At 30.9% G+C, this 17,452-nt stretch overlaps 1 protein-coding gene across 1 annotated transcript; it reads right to left on the bottom strand.

Moving 5' to 3' along the window:
• Positions 1-7,420: 7,420 nt before the first annotated feature.
• LOC122521802 lies at positions 7,421-10,415 on the bottom strand. Its single transcript, XM_043642539.1, has 2 exons — positions 9,901-10,415; positions 7,421-9,846 (listed from the first exon to the last, which is right to left on the bottom strand). Exon 2 carries the CDS (start codon positions 9,501-9,503, stop codon positions 8,223-8,225), a length of 1,281 nt encoding a protein of 426 aa, XP_043498474.1. The 5' UTR covers positions 9,504-9,846; positions 9,901-10,415; the 3' UTR covers positions 7,421-8,222.
• Between the last annotated feature and the right edge of the window lie 7,037 nt (positions 10,416-17,452).

Raw genomic sequence — 17,452 nt, 5'->3', positions numbered from 1 at the left:
TTTATTTATTGTCAAAAATAATGAACGTTGAGTAAAAAAAAAATAATTCATTTTAACAGAAACTATTATTATTTAGTTGAGAGTAGAAATAATGAATTAATTTTGTGTCTCGCCATAAAATTAATTAGAATAATTAATTGATATAAATTCTTTGCCTCACAAAAATATATTTGTATATCAAATTGAATACGTATTCTCTTTAAGACGAAATTTAAAATTTAAATATTTTTCCTATTAAATTATGTATTTTATAAAATTTTAAATTACTGACTTTTTGTCTCGTAAAAATTTATTAGTTTATCAAATTAAATACATATTTGAAAAAGAAGAATTTTATAACCACACATAAAATTAATTCAAGATATATATGAAAGGATATTCTAAAAACGTGGAATTTATTTTTTGTCTATACATAATTTTAATTCATTTTTATTATGTTATAAGAAAACACTAATGCATTCTGATTCATCTTCGAAGTCTTAAGAATTGTACGAAAAAAATTGAGCAATTATCAAGTGGTGCGTTAGCGTAAGTAGTAACGTCTTCGCTTCTCGCGCTGGGTATTAACGTTCGATTCTTCGTGGGGGAATTATTTTTTTATAAGTTTTTCTATCCTTAACAAGGAGACGGTCAGTGAGTCCCACCTCAGATTTTTTTCAAATTTTGCACTAACGATATAAAATTTATTAAGAAATCAACATTATTACGCGAGCAATAAGTTACTAATTATAAATTAAATAATATCCAATAAATAACATAAATTAATTTTTAACGTGCCGAAACGAGACATTTTTTAGGATGATATTTACAGGATGAATTTGTAATTTAAGTAATAAATCTTCCTTTATTTGTGCAAGATGTAAAAAAATTTATTGCTTTGAATTTTTTTGTAATAATTTTAATTTTTTTCTATATATAATTAGAAATTAGGAAATGTAAAAACAATTTATATAACCTAAGGATAGAAAAACTTAAAAAAAATAATTTCCCCGCAAAGAATCGAACGTTAAATACCCAGCGCGAGAAGCGAAGACGTTACTACTTACGCTAACGCACCACTTGATAATTGCTCAATTTTTTTCGTACAATTCTTAAGACTTCGAAGATGAATCAGAATGCATTACTGTTTTCTTATAACATAATAAAAATGAATTAAAATTATGTATAGAAAAAAATAAATTCCACGTTTTTAGAATATCCTTTCATATATATCTTGAATTAATTTTATGTGTGGATATAAAATTCTTCTTTTTCAAATATGTATTTAATTTGATACACTAATAAATTTTTACGAGACAAAAAGTCAGTAATTTAAAATTTTATAAAATACATAATTTAATAGGAAAAATATTTAAATTTTAAATTTCGTCTTAAAGAGAATACGTATTCAATTTGATATACAAATAAATTTTTGTGAGTCAAAAAATTATATCAATTAATTATTCTAATTAATTTTATGGCGAGGCACAAATTAATTCATTATTTTACTCTCAACTAAATAATAATAGTTTCTGTTAAAATGAATTATTTTTTTTTTACTCAAGGTTCATTATTTTGACAATAAATAAAGAAACGGCGTGCCATAAGCATCAAGATACGATTTAAAAGTGCCGCGCTTATACGCCGATATATATAGATATATAGAACGCTCGACGCACGATGGCCAAAACGAAAAATTCTCGCTACCGAAAGAAAAAATAGAAAGAGAGAAATATCGGTTTTTTCTCTTACTCGCACTCGCATTCATGATCGTTCGTTTGTGTTTAGTACACACAGACGCTCGCACGCACACAGCCCGCTCGCGTGGAATAGCCGTCGGAGAGGCGGGACTTGCTTCCCCACTCTTACAATTATTTTTACTATCTTTTCTCTAATATTTCTCGCTTATTTTTGCAAATACGAAGATAATCATACAACATTTTTTATGCATTTTTTAATTCTCTTCAATTTTTGTTTGAAATTTTTTCGATTAAATGCCTAGATTCTAAGATAAGGCCATTTTTTACCCTTTTTTTTACCCTTCTTTACCCTTCTTCTAAAAAAACAGCACATTTTATTGCAAAAAAAATTAGATAGAGATAGAGAGAGAGTATTGCACCATATACACATACGGGTATTGTACCACTCATATTGATACTGTATCATATTCATGAATATCACAACTTTTGTATATAACTGTGCCGTATTTTTCCATGCTTTGTAATTTAATTCCCAATTATATCAAATATCTTTATATTCACTCATTTTAAAGTACAGTAACTTTTGACTGAAAAAATCAATATCATAACTTTTACTTAAATTATTGTATGATACACCTTTCAAATACACACACGCATTACAAGATCCGATTATTATTACCAGATTTATGCTATCTTAAGAAAATCTGCTGGGAAAATGGGAATAAATTCTTCCCCAACCCAGTATAACACCCTGATATGTATCTCGATAAATAAATATCGTAAAGCGAACGAGATATTTTTTTTTCAGAAAAATCAATCATCGTAACTTTTAGTTTTTTATTAAAGTCCAGCATTCAAAACGTATCACTATTGTGTTTGATCGTTCGTGACAATTTTTTACAGTCAAGTAAAATTGTTGAATTCTTAGTGAATGCTAGTTTTGCAAAATTATATCTGCATGATCTATCACTAAACGTGTTTGATTTAATACATTCTAAAACAATTAATTGTTAAACTTCTACTGGAATATGTGTGTATTCAATGTGGAATATCAGAATAACTGATAATGCTCATATTAAATGTTTATTTTATAATTTTAATTATAAAATAGCAATATTAATGAAAAATCTATATATTTTCTTCCTTATTTTTATTAAGATCGCAAAGAACGTGGAACTTTAGTTTTTTTCCACGTGGCAAATGTGTAAAGAGCAGAAAAATTAAAATGATTTAAATAAATGTCCAGATCTAAAGCATATTTGTCTTTTTTATTTAAATAAATGAAAATTTTCTACAATAGACATTATTAAAATGTCTATTATATAATGTTTTATCTAAAAATTTCGTCGTTGTCCCATAATCTGCATTGCATTTTTACCTCGTCATTTTTGACTTTTTTATACTTATTACTATAACTTAAAATCACCTAAGTAAATAAAAAATCAAAATCTATTAATTTCCTCATTTTAGCGCAAATATTTGTGGAGAGAAATATTGTTTAACAGGCTTTAAGAATCAAATTTTTTCATACTTTATAGTAATCCGAAATTAGTATAATTAACATCTAACTCACATATATTCCATTTTCAATTCTTCATACCATAACTAATCCAAATGGTCAGTCTCCAAAGAAAATTTCTTCTTTTTACAATGGAACGTAGACAATAGTCGGTTAAGTACTTAATTAAATACTGAGTAGAATCTTTTATTTTTACTAGGTACAAATTGTACTTAAATGAAAGTCACGAATTTTTGCATTAAAAAAATAGCACGTGATGAGGAAATGTAAATGGTTATAGAAATTGTTTTATTTTATTATTCGGTTAACTGTAAATTAATAACTATTATAAGAGGACTACCGAAAAATATTAAATCATAATACGAAAATAAATAAATGTTATGATAAGGTTATTTGTTTTGTATATATAATATAATATTTTATTTTTTTTTTATATAATATTTAATATATATATAAATATTATAATATTTTGTAATATTTTATAATAAAAAATTTATATAATATAGTTTATAAATATATATTAATATTTAAAATTTTATTATTATATTTAATTTATTTATTAAATTAATATAATTATAAATTTATATATATAGTTTATATAATATTTTTTTATAATGTTTATTTATCTTTTTTTAGTAAACATAGAAAAAAGGAAAGGATATATATATAAATAAATATATATATATATTTATTTAAAGATTTAATTTGATAGGATAAAATCATATGTTTCTATAATTATCCAAATAACTAATTAATAATCGTTGTATTTTATGTATTCTTTTAACGTCTTTTTTCTTAACAAAATTATCTCTTACAACGTCGTGCTTAGCTCTTTGTTATTCGTCGTACTTCTTAACAGAATCTTTCAGTTTCTCAAAACAATACCATATCAAATGCTCGGCCTAGCGTTACATATACATCTTTAGGCGTCTCCTCACTTTATCGTCTTTCGTCAGTGCGAGTTTATTTTTGGCTAACGATATAAATTTTATTAAGAAAAATTTATTAAGAAAAAAAAAAACTGGTGTGTGTACTTATGTACGGATGTAAGAAGTTATACTTCTTTTGCGTACCAAAACGAATATAGCATCAAAAACCTAAAAAATAACTTCAAAAAAATAAGTATAATCTTATTTATTTATACATGAGGAAGAAGAAGGGTTTAATTAAATTAAGAAATAAAATAAGAAATAAGAAATAAGAAATAAAAAAATTCATCAAATAATAATATTTGAGATAAATTTTCTTCACTAGTTGCAATACATAAATATTGTTTTTCATCCCACATTAATGTCTGTTGATACGCAGTAAGACTCTCTTCTAAAGGAATGTGTTCGCTGACATCATTTTGTTCAACTTTGTCGTGAATTTGATTATCATTAAAAAATGAATCATCAATTTTAATATCGTACATTCTATACAATGGAGAAGGTATTAAAATTTGTAGCTAAGCTTTAATTGTACACTTGTTAACAATGCCATCTAAGGAACTAGATCTGTGAATTTTCTTACGTTTAATATGTACATTTATACAATAATCGTCATCAATATTTCTTTGAAGAGATTTGACCATTGTATTAACTGAAACAGGCACGTTAATTACTTGACCATAAATGGCGTATTTACCATTCACATGTCTCAGACGTATGATCTGCATAAAAGAAATACGAGGCGAAATTAATCTTTCAGAAACTAAATCTAAAGGTGGTAGATGCTGAGGTACATCTGAATATTTAAAGCCGTTATGTGTTATATTAAAGGATTATTCTTCTTGTTTAAAACTTGTATGCATGTATTACAAAGTTTAGTATTTTTCATAGGTACATTAGGTATAAATTGTATTAGAATATTCTTATGTTCATTAGATAGCTCTTTTAAATCCTTTTTAAACCACAATCTGTTACATTCTAAGCATAAATGTCCAAATGAATTGCCCAAGAATTTTATTTTAAATTCCTTATGAGCTCGTTTAAATTGATGAAAATTGCTATATGGTAAAGAAGGATCTAAATCCATATCAATTTGCTCGCCAGTAGAATGATTAATTACTAACTGGTCTGAAGAGTTAGAATAAATAGAGGGTACATCTGATTGAGGTAATTCCTGATCCATGATTGTGTCTTGGTTTAACGAATTGCGTTCTTCATCCGGTACAATGTCTTGATTAGACAATACATGTATAATCGAAGCATCAGCTAAATATTGATTATTTCGTGCTCGAGGATCGTGAACTTTGCTTCATGTTTGTTGATGTAATGTTTTTTGATGTTATACGATGATGACACGGCATAGAAGAATTTTCCATATGCACATCAGCTTGCACAGTAATGTAGTTGTGATAGTCATCTTTTACGGTAGACAAATCTTGAAGAAGTAAATGTAAAAAATAAAGACCAAATTCCCAAACGTACCAAAAGAAGTATAAGTTCAAAAATAATAATTAGCAGTACTATTCGTTATTGCTGTGAATTTTAAATTGTATAAATTTGTACCGGTAATCATAGGCTGAACCGATGGTTCAGAAGTCCCTAGTAAATTCGAAGTCGATGGGGTACATGAAGTTCCATTCGCAGACAATAGGTTTTCTTTGTGACGTCCCCGCAGTTAAACGAGCAACTCCACACAAAAAAACAAAAATTCGTTCCTTATCCCGGTCAATTTCTTTTAGTTTTAGAAACTCTACACGGTTTAGAACTACGTGCCCTATTTTTGGTCAGTCCATTAAGCCGGTACTCTACCAGGGATCTGGGCTACAAGAGAGATGTAGATGAACTTGCAAGTTGAGATGGATGAGGTGTACTTACCCTTGAAATTGATGAATATGACCTCTGGAAAATATGAACTGTGCTGAATGCAGATGATCCACGGACCCTATTGCCGTTGAATCGATTTCGTCGATTGGATGGTCGCAGGATTTCGGTGTAATAAGGTTTTTGTTATTAAATAAATATCACTTGATTAACAGGTAAAACTAAAGTATATTCTTCAAAAGTTAAAAATAAACAAGAGTTGCACAAGTGATTACACAATTCTGATCACTTGTAGTAACTGTCACACGGAATATTACAAATGTAACACGAATTATAAACGTAGCGTGTTAAAGTGCGTTACTGTACGCAAATTGTAATAAACGGTTATAAATGCGCGACATGTACGAACTCTTATATAAAATTGGTATAATCAAGCGAAATTGTAAATTGGATAAATTATTAACTTGTCTTGTTAATAATTTATAATAATGAGAAAGTCTGTCTTCCAAGTTAATTAAGTTGTAACGTATAAAGAAGAGTATCTTGAAAAAGACTGCTCTTTTGTTAAGCTTCGTTAACGTATAAAGAAGACTATCTTGAAAAAGATTTGTCTTAAACAAGAAGTTGTTGTATTGGAAGAGAGACTCTCAAGCACAAAATGTATAATTGTAAAATAATTAAACAGAGGTAATTAAGATTTATGTGTTAAGAGTATAGAGGTTGCTGGTAGACTGCCGGAGAGGAGTCTCTAGTACAATTTTCCCGAATGCCAATATATACTCTACATTTGTAAATAAAATAAAATATAACTTCAATAAAAACTTTAATAAAATAAAGATATTAAATACAAATTAAATAAAACACAATTATTAAAAAAATTATTAAAATAAAACAACAAATAAGAAAAAAGAAAAACACTTGGTTAAATCAGTACAAAGTATAATACTATATTGGCTCGTCAGGAAAAAAGCCTTGTAGCGTAAAAGCTCTGGTTGATAAATTAAATATAATAAGGAATTGCGGGTTTAACATAAGATTGAACACGTATCTCACCTCTTACTCGCTTCGCTTGTATACGGATTCAACAAAAAGGTTCGCCTCGTTTATGGAAGTTTAAGGAATACTTATACTTTTCTTATTTCGCTTCTAGCTTAAATCGCTTTGTTCGTCGCTTTCTTTGTAAATTCTTCGCTGGTTAATCTAAAACGTGACGTCGTAGGCGTCCAGTGGAAGAATAGGACTAATGTCTTTGTTTAATAGGCCCAGTAGAGCGTGCTTAGCGACGGTTTGAAGAGTGAGGAGGGACGATAACAAAATTTCGATATTTTCAATATTTTCGAAATGATTGAGTATTGTTACACAAATATCGATTTGTTTGTTTGTTTTTATTTTCTTTATAAAGTGATTCTGGGAACATTATATATTGTCATTTTATTGTTTTACTATGGTAAAGAAAATAACTAAGTGTAGTACCTTTCTATCGTTTCTATAATTCGTTATATAAAACGATAGCGAACGTTACAAAATTTCTCGATTAATCAAAATACGTATCAATGCTATTTTCGTTGAAGCTCACTTGCCTTTTCGATAGAGCTTAAAAAACAACGGAAAAGTATTTTTTAATTTATAGAGCACTTGTGAAATGTTAAACCCAAAACACACAATTTATGTTATATAATATTTTTACTATTTCTATTAATCTGATAATATCAGAAGATATTAATGTTCAGTATCAAATACATTTCTCATATAAGAGTCCTCTCTCTTTCTTTAATAAGCATACGTCATGCACGCATTTTATTTTTTTGTTATTTACATCACACATTCCTAATTTTCTAGGAGTTACATAGACTCCACTTATTTCAGACACACACATTCTTTCTCAGCAGGCACGCCTTTTTTCTTTCATTCAATACTTGATATCTTAAAAAAACATCTCTCCTGATACATTTCTGGCTTTCATACTTTGTCCTATCATCGGTCGCTTACGTCATACACTCCTTGTCGTCCGCTTCTTTTCCTAAACACGTATCTAACTAGCGACCACTAACCCATAAATTTTTTACACACACAAATGTGCCCTTGTAACATTACACTTAGCCTTTTTCTCACATAGTCTACACTAAGCATAGTTAGTTGTCCATAAGCATTTATACAGTCCACACACATCAAGCATTCAAATAGTTGTACTGCAGCCGCCAAGACTTAATAATAAAAAATCATTGTTGACTAAAGAACTGCCTTTAGTATTACTACAAAACCATCCACACCGTATTAATTTACTGTCGCCAACGGAGTCTTTTTCTTAGAAGGAGACCTAAATTTAGTAGGGGATCCAGGCTTGCTAGGAGATCTTTGCTCAGATTTGGAAGGGAAAGGGAAACCTTTCTTTTGCCAACAATTGCTTTCCAAATGCCCATCTCTTTTACAATAGTTACAGTTAATAGAATTGTTAATTGGTCTGACGTTGGCGACGCGACTCCTAATTATCGAAGTACCTAACTTACCATCTTCCTCCTTGATCTGTTTGTCTATTTTGAAGAGGCAGATTAAGACTTCGTTAAAGTTGTTATATCTCTCAAATCTCAATGCTTTTTTATAGTCCCGAGGCAGACCCTTAATAAATGCGTCTAATCCTTCTCTTTCGATTGTTATTTCCATCCCGCGTTCCAAACGCCCCGACTCTTTCGCCGTTTCATCTAGAACTAACTGAGTGAGTTCCCTCACCCGAACAAAATAATCGAGCGCGCGTTCGCCCGGTCTCATATATTCCGTAAAGAGCTGTCCTCTAAAGTAATTTGGTCCGCGGGAAGGAAGAAATGCGTCCTTTAGTCTTTCTATAAGGTGTTCCACTCTATCGATTTTAAGGCTTTCTGTTACTAGATACGCATGACCACTAAGTTTTAAAAGGAGTAGCCTAGTGAGGGACGCTTCTACCTCGAGTGAATAACCTGCTGGCAATGAATCGAGCGCGCGTCGACACGCCCTAGAAAACTGCGTTACGGAGATATTGTATCCGTCGAAATTCGGGACATGTTCTATGTATTCCTGTAATTCTAAAGAGGAATTTGACAAATAGGAAGGGGGAGCAAAGGAAGCAATTCTTTTCATATTTCTAATTTCACGCCATAAATCCTCGATCTCTCTTCTCAATTCGCCTTCACTATCGAAATCAGGTGTTAACGTTCTCCGTCTTGGAGCTGGCGCTGGAGAAATTGGACGTGGAGAAACTGCACGCGGAGAACCAGGGGTAAAAGGTAAAGGGACGAAGGAGTCCACCGAAAGATCAGATCGTTCGAAACCACGAAAACCTGGCATATTATCGCCTAAGGATCTTCTGATCTCTTCCTCTTTCAACGCGAGTCTTCGTTCCCTAAGTTCTAATTCGAGTTTCCGGTTACTGAGTTCTTCTTGTTTCCTAAGCGTCTCTTCTTGTGTCTTACTAAGTAAATCTTGAATATTTATAATTTCCTCCATCTTTTTAAGCATAGCTGAAACCATGTCGCCAAGAATAACTGGAGTATCTGGTCTGCTTCTTCTTTGTTCTTGCGACATTTTGAATTTTGCAAATAAAAGTTACGGAACAAAAGTTAAGGATTCTTAAAATGCGAATAAATTTGACAAGCTAAATCTTCTGTTAGTGATCTCTTCTATTAGTGATCTCTTCTATTAGTGATCTCTTCTATTAGTGATCTCTTCTATTAGTGATCCCACCGCTGCCACCAGTTTTTAGCATGTGACGTCCCCGCAGTTAAACGAGCAACTCCACACAAAAAAAACAAAAATTCGTTCCTTATCCCGGTCAATTTCTTTTAGTTTTAGAAACTCTACACGGTTTAGAACTACGTGCCCTATTTTAGGTCAGTCCGTTAAGCCGGTACTCTACCAGGGATCTGGGCTACAAGAGAGATGTAGATGAACTTGCAAGTTGAGATGGATGAGGTGTACTTACCCTTGAAATTGATGAATATGACCTCTGGAAAATATGAACTGTGCTGAATGCAGATGATCCACGGACCCTATTGCCTTTGAATCGATTTCGTCGATTGGATGGTAGCAGGATTTCGGTGTAATAAGGTTTTTGTTATTAAATAAATATCACTTGATTAACAGGTAAAACTAAAGTATATTCTTCAAAAGTTAAAAATAAACAAGAGTTGCACAAGTGGTTACACAATTCTGATCACTTGTAGTAACTGTCACACGGAATATTACAAATGTAACACGAATTATAAACGTAGCGTGTTAAAGTGCGTTACTGTACGCAAATTGTAATAAACGGTTATAAATGCGCGACGTGTACGAACTCTTATATAAAATTGGTATAATCAAGCGAAATTGTAAATTGGATAAATTATTAACTTGTCTTGTTAATAATTTATAATAATGAGAAAGTCTGTCTTCCAAGTTAATTAAGTTGTAACGTATAAAGAAGAGTATCTTGAAAAAGACTGCTCTTTTGTTAAGCTTCGTTAAGGTATAAAGAAGACTATCTTGAAAAAGATTTGTCTTAAACAAGAAGTTGTTGTATTGGAAGAGAGACTCTCAAGCACAAAATGTATAATTGTAAAATAATTAAACAGAGGTAATTAAGATTTATATGTTAAGAGTATAGAGGTTGCCGGTAGACTGCCGGAGAGGAGTCTCTAGGCTCCCCACGTCGAGTCTCGTACGGCCGAGTGGGAGGTAACCTTACTCGCGCTAGGTGCTTCCTCCACTACCAACTTCCTTTCTGCGAAATGCCAACCTTGGAGAAGAATGTGCTGACGATTACTATTCTCGGAAGCGAGGAAATATTAATTACTATCAAGCGCGAATTCTCCGAAGAGATAAAGGTGTCATGTTACGTTGACAAGATATATGTTACAATCAAGCGCGAATTCTCCGAAGAGATAAAGGTGTAAAGTTACTATCAGGCAGAAATTCTCGGAACTGCACGTGCGCCTTATACTTGAGCTAAAAGATTTCCTTTCATTGCACGTGTGCCTTTATTACGACTGTGGGAATTTTATGTGCAAGCTAACATTATTACTTTATATAAATGTTAATAATTATTTGTTTTATTAATTATTAATAATTGTCAAAGTTTATTCTCAATTAAAGGAAAAATAAAATATATAATAATGTTATTTGCAGCAATCATTTAAATAAAGATAAATGCTAATAGTAATTGTTATATTAACCAAATGTTAAATAATAAGTGTCGGTAATGTAGGAGCACGAAGTCAGTATTACCGACTTCCACTTATCAAAAGACCCGTTTACCGACTTCAGTTGTCGGTAAGGCAGGTCTCTCTATGAACGACAATTGACATATGTTTTTCCTATTATCGTATGCTGTCAAAAATGATAATTATCGATGGTCGTTCATAGGAGCGCTTAATACAAATAGAATTCACAGTGAATATAATGTAAAGTGAATTATTATTATTGTTATACAAAGGTAAATTATTTTAGTAATCGTATCGTAACCATGCGCATATGTAATTTGTGCAAATAAAAATATGTAAGTGAAAAAATTTTAAAAATTTTCGTATAATATGACAGGAGGACAAATCACAATTATTGGATAGTACGTTTTGGTATATCAAATCGTCACTAGGACGTGACATCTTGAAAAAATAAATGTAAAATAAATGTCAAATAAAATAAATGTAAATAACTTCATATAACTTCAAAACATAAAGACCAAACAAAAAGAATAAATAATTAGCAATAATATTAGTTATTGCCGTGACATTTAAATTATTTAAATTTGTACCAGTAATCACAGGCTTAGCCGATGGTTCGCAAAGTAAATTATAAGTTGACAGGGTACATAAAATTTCATTCGCAGGCAATTCATATCCTTTTTAAATCATTTTTCTTCGCAGCCAATGAAACCTACAACGTTTCGCATTAGCGTGCATTATGGTTTCCTTATTTTCCTCATTATTTTTCTTATTTTCCTTATTCCTTTTCCTACGAAGACGATAATCTCTACATTTCTCTGCTTTAGATTTAGGCATATTGAAAACTTAAACAGAAATTTAAATGTATACTGATCCTGGTCAATAAGAAAGCTGCAAGAGATTATAGTTTAATAATAACTTCAAAATTAAAATAATTAAAATAAATAAAATAAAATAAATAAATTTTCAACAATAATTAATAACAAATAATAAAATTTAAACTATAAATAAATGTGAATGCTTAATCTTAATTTTTGTATTGTTGCTAAGGAGAATAGTTGAAAATCTACGTCCGATCAGCACTATTGTTTTATTAATTTGAATCGCAACGTGTCCAGCAACTTTCTGTACGATTTTCTTGCTAATCTTTAGTGAATCTGATAACTTAAGCCACACAACATTTACTTTTTCATCTTCATTGTATTCAATATGAAATAACTATAATTTTCCCGAATGCCAATATATACTCTACATTTGTTAATAAAATAAAATATAACTTCAATAAAAACTTTAATAAAATAAAGATATTAAATACAAATTAAATAAAACACAATTATTAAAAAAATTATTAAAATAAAACAACAAATAAGAAAAAAGAAAAACACTTGGTTAAATCAGTACAAAGTATAATACTATATTGACTCGTCAGGAAAAAGCCTTGTAGCATAAAAGCTCTGGTTGATAAATTAAATATAATAAGGAATTGCGGTCTAAACAAAAGATTAAACACGTAACTCACCTCTTGCTCGCTTCGTTTGTATACGGATTCAACAAAAAGGTTCGCCTCGTTTATGGAAGTTTAAGGAATACTTATACTTTTCTTATTTCGCTTCTAGCTTAAATCGCTTTGTTCGTCTCTTTCTTTGTAAATTCTTCGCTGGTTAATCTGAAACCTGACGTCGTAGGCGTCCAGTGGAAGAATAGGACAAATGACTTTGTTTAATAGGCCCAGTAGAGCGTGCTTAGCGACGGTTTGAAGAGTGAGGAGGGACGATAACAAAATTTCGATATTTTCAATATTTTCGAAATGATTGAGTATTGTTACACAAATATCGATTTATTTGTTTGTTTTTATTTTTAGGCCAGTAAACGCGGGCCTAAAACGGACTTTTTTAGCTAAACGCGTGCATCCTTGTCCTAAGGGTAAGTTGACGACGCTGAATCGAATGGTGCTAATTTTATTAAAATCAATCCCCGAGGTTTTGAGAAAAAGGGTAAAAAACAGTAAAAAATAGTCCTATCTTAGAATCTAGGAATTTAATCGAAAAAAGTTTCAAACAAAAGTTGTAGAGAATTAAAATATACATAAAAAATGTTCTATGAGTTATCTTCGTATTTTCTAAAATAAGCGAATAAAATTGGATTGAAGATGGGAAAAAAATTGTAAGAGTGGGAGAAAGCAAGCTTATCCCTCCGTCGCGTTTTACACGCGAGCGAGCTAGTATGCGTGCGAGCGTCCGTGTGCACTAATACACAAACGAAGGATCTTCGGCAATCTTCGGGACTCTCGGTCTTGAATGAAAATGCGAGTGAGAGAACAAACCAATATTTCTCTCTTTTTATTTATCATGCGATAACGAGTATTATTGTCCTTGGCCATCGATTGTTGAGCGTTCTGATATTTCTCTTTTTATATTTTTTCTTTCGGTAGCGAGAATTTTTCGTTTTGGCCATCGTGCGTCGAGCCTTTTGTATATCTATATATATCGGCGTATAAGCGCGGCACTTTTAAATCGAATCTTGATGCTTATGGCACGCCGTTTTTTTATTTATTGTCAAAAATAATGAACCTTGAGTAAAAAAAAAAATAATTCATTTTAACAGAAACTATTATTATTTAGTTGAGAGTAAAAATAATGAATTAATTTTGTGCCTCGCCATAAAATTAATTAAAATAATTAATTGATATTAATTTTTTGACTCACAAAAATTTATTTGTATATCAAATTGAATACGTATTCTCTTTAAGACGAAATTTAAAATTTAAATATTTTTCCTATTAAATTATGTATTTTATAAAATTTTAAATTACTGACTTTTTGTCTCGTAAAAATTTATTAGTTTATCAAATTAAATACATATTTGAAAAAGAAGAATTTTATAACCACACATAAAATTAATTCAAGATATATATGAAAGGATATTCTAAAAACGTGGAATTTATTTTTTGTCTATACATAATTTTAATTCATTTTTATTATGTTATAAGAAAACAGTAATCCATTCTGATTCATCTTCGAAGTCTTAAGAATTCTACGAAAAAAATTGAACAATTACCAAGTGGTGCGTTAGCGTAAGTAGTAACGTCTTCGCTTCTCGCGCTGGGTATTAACGTTCGATTCTTCGTGGGGGAATTATTTTTTTTACAAGTTTTTCTATCCTTAGGTTATATAAATTGTTTTTACATTTCCTAATTTCTAATTATATATAGAAAAAAATTAAAATTATTACAAAAAAATTAAAAGCAATAAATTTTTTTACATCTTGCACAAATAAAGGAAGATTTATTACTTAAATTACAAATTCATCCTGTAAATATCATCCTAAAAAATGTCTCGTTTCGGCACGTTAAAAATTAATTTTTGTTATTTATTGGATATTATTTAATTTATAATTAGTAACTTTATTACTCGCGTAATAATGTTGATTTCTTAATAAATTTTATATCGTTAGTGCAAAATTTAAAAAAAATCTGAGGTGGGACTCACTGACCGTCTCCTTGTTAAGGATAGAAAAACTTATAAAAAAAATAATTCCCCCACGAAGAATCGAACGTTAAATACCCAGCGCGAGAAGCGAAGACGTTACTACTTACGCTAACGCACCACTCAATAGCTCAATTTATTTCGTACAATTCTTAAGACTTCGAAGATGAATCAGAATGCATTAGTGTTTTCTTATAACATAATAAAAATGAATTAAAATTATGTATAGACAAAAAATAAATTCCACGTTTTTAGAATATCCTTTCATATATATCTTGAATTAATTTTATGTGTGGTTATAAAATTCTTCTTTTTCAAATATGTATTTAATTTGATAAACTAATAAATTTTTACGAGACAAAAAGTCAGTAATTTAAAATTTTATAAAATACATAATTTAATAGGAAAAATATTTAAATTTTAAATTTCGTCTTAAAGAGAATACGTATTCAATTTGATATACAAATAAATTTTTGTGAGTCAAAAAATTAATATCAATTAATTATTCTAATTAATTTTATGGCGAGGCACAAAATTAATTCATTATTTTTACTCTCAACTAAATAATAATAGTTTCTGTTAAAATGAATTATTTTTTTTTTTACTCAAGGTTCATTATTTTTGACAATAAATAAAAAAACGGCGTGCCATAAGCATCAAGATTCGATTTAAAAATGCCGCGCTTATACGCCGATATATATAGATATACAAAACGCTCGACGCACGATGGCCAAAACGAAAAATTCTCGCTACCGAAAGAAAAAATATAAAAAGAGAAATATCAGAACGCTCAACAATCGATGGCCAAGGACAATAATACTCGTTATCGCATGATAAATAAAAAGAGAGAAGTATTGGTTTGTTCTCTCACTCGCACTTTCATTCAAGACCGAGAGTCCCGAAGATTGCCGAAGATCCTTCGTTTGTGTATTAGTGCACACGGACGCTCGCACGCATACTAGCTCGCTCGCGTATAAAACGCGACGGAGGGATAGCTTGCTTTCTCCCACTCTTACAATTTTTTCCCATCTTCAATCCAATTTTATTCGCTTATTTTTGAAAATACGAAGATAACTCATAGAACATTTTTTATGTATATTTTAATTCTCTACAACTTTTGTTTAAAACTTTTTTCGATTAAATGCCTAGATTCAAAGATAAGGCTATTTTTTACCCTTTTTTTAAGACGCTGAAATCAAATTGCATAAAAATAGCACCATTCGATTCAGCGCCGTCAAATTACCTTTATATCAAGTTTGCATCAGTATGGAAAAAATTAAGGCATTTTGGCCAAATTTCACTGGGCTACTCGTCAGGCTACGCTCATTATTTAGTATTGAAAAAGAAGAATAACTTCAAAACAATCACAATAAATTCACATTGCACAATACATTTCCAGTCTTTTATGCTACTCTCCATATTTTTATAATTAATTACAGATGACCTATCACAATGATTAAATATTATTATTATTTTTATTATTATTATTATTATTAATTTTCCTTATTACTTTTTAATTTTCCTAGTTTATTTTTTAATTAATGTTATTAATATTACATGAATAGTATTATTATTATTAATTTTATAAGAAAAGAAACCATTAATTTAATTCTTCTTCTTCTTCTTCATTCTTTAATTTAGGCAAGTTGCCTGTTTCGTAACGACGTTTTTCTGCCTATTGCACTGTTAAATTGTCGCACCATCGTTTTCGTGGGCGCCCCGCACTTCTGCGGCCAATCGGTGATTTATCCCGTGCAATTCTGCCGATTCTTGTTGTCCATTCTGCTAATAGACAGAGTGTCGTTTCTATGAGCCGCAAATTTTTTTACGCTGGGTAGGGAGCTAACCTGATCCAACAACCTTCCTCCTTTTCCCGAGCTTAGGACCGGCAACATGATCGCTGACCTTGATCCGTCCAGCGATCATGCAGGCGGAGTTATTGATTTAATATTGCAGCAAATTTTGTTGTAGCTGATTTTTTATTTTAGAAATTAATAAAAGATATTATATCTCTAAATTTCTCTTCGTTCTTTTTTAAGTTACAAATCTTCGATTGGTATTACCAATAAATATTGTTGCGCAATCCTACACAAGCGAGTGAGTGGGAATCGTTTCGAGACATCTCGAGACGTATCGATAATCGCCGAGATATAGGGACAAAAAACATCTTAGTTACGGTGTACTGAAGGAGCGCATCAAACTCCGTGTAGGGCGCTTGTGTCGCCTGGCACGCGTTCTCCCACTATTTCTATTAGTCCAATCATATGCATCGACAGCTACGGTTTCTACGGGTTTTTCTATAAAAGCTCGTGCTTTCACGCTTCAACATGATTCTACCACGAGACCTGCGAGCGATCACCTCGAAGAGAACTACACTCTTGCGCTACTACATCAGTGGAACAAAGGAACAAGAGAAGAAGGCCACGTGGTCAGAATTATATTCTGCTTTGGATTAACATCATCAGCGATAGCTGCCGATAGGCAAGCCAGCGACACATCAACAACAACTGTATTTTCAACCAGGGTTTTTATGCCGAAAGGCTTTTCCCTGCAACGAGCCAAATAAATCGTACTTATTAGTACTGACTGGGCTCAAAAAATATATTTTAATTTATTTTCACCTACCCTCATTCCTCATCCACCTATAAGTGCATTTTCAACGACAAGAAAACCACCGGAGTACCGATACAAGGCGTCGGTCGTTCAACATTAAAAATTGGTCCTTCGAGCCGGAGCGGGATCTTTCTCCCCACTTCGTCCGGCATCCATTGTGCAAGCAGTCCGCTACAAGCTGAAGAGAAAGAGGCATCGGAAAATTTCCGATCAAGCAGAAAGAAGCGGTGAGTCA

The sequence above is a fragment of the Polistes fuscatus genome, unplaced genomic scaffold (assembly GCF_010416935.1).
Source record: "Polistes fuscatus isolate 324 unplaced genomic scaffold, CU_Pfus_HIC Scaffold49, whole genome shotgun sequence".
NCBI lineage: Eukaryota > Metazoa > Arthropoda > Insecta > Hymenoptera > Vespidae > Polistes > Polistes fuscatus.
Note: the sequence above shows the minus strand (reverse complement) of the source record. Positions and strands in the feature narration are given on the sequence as shown.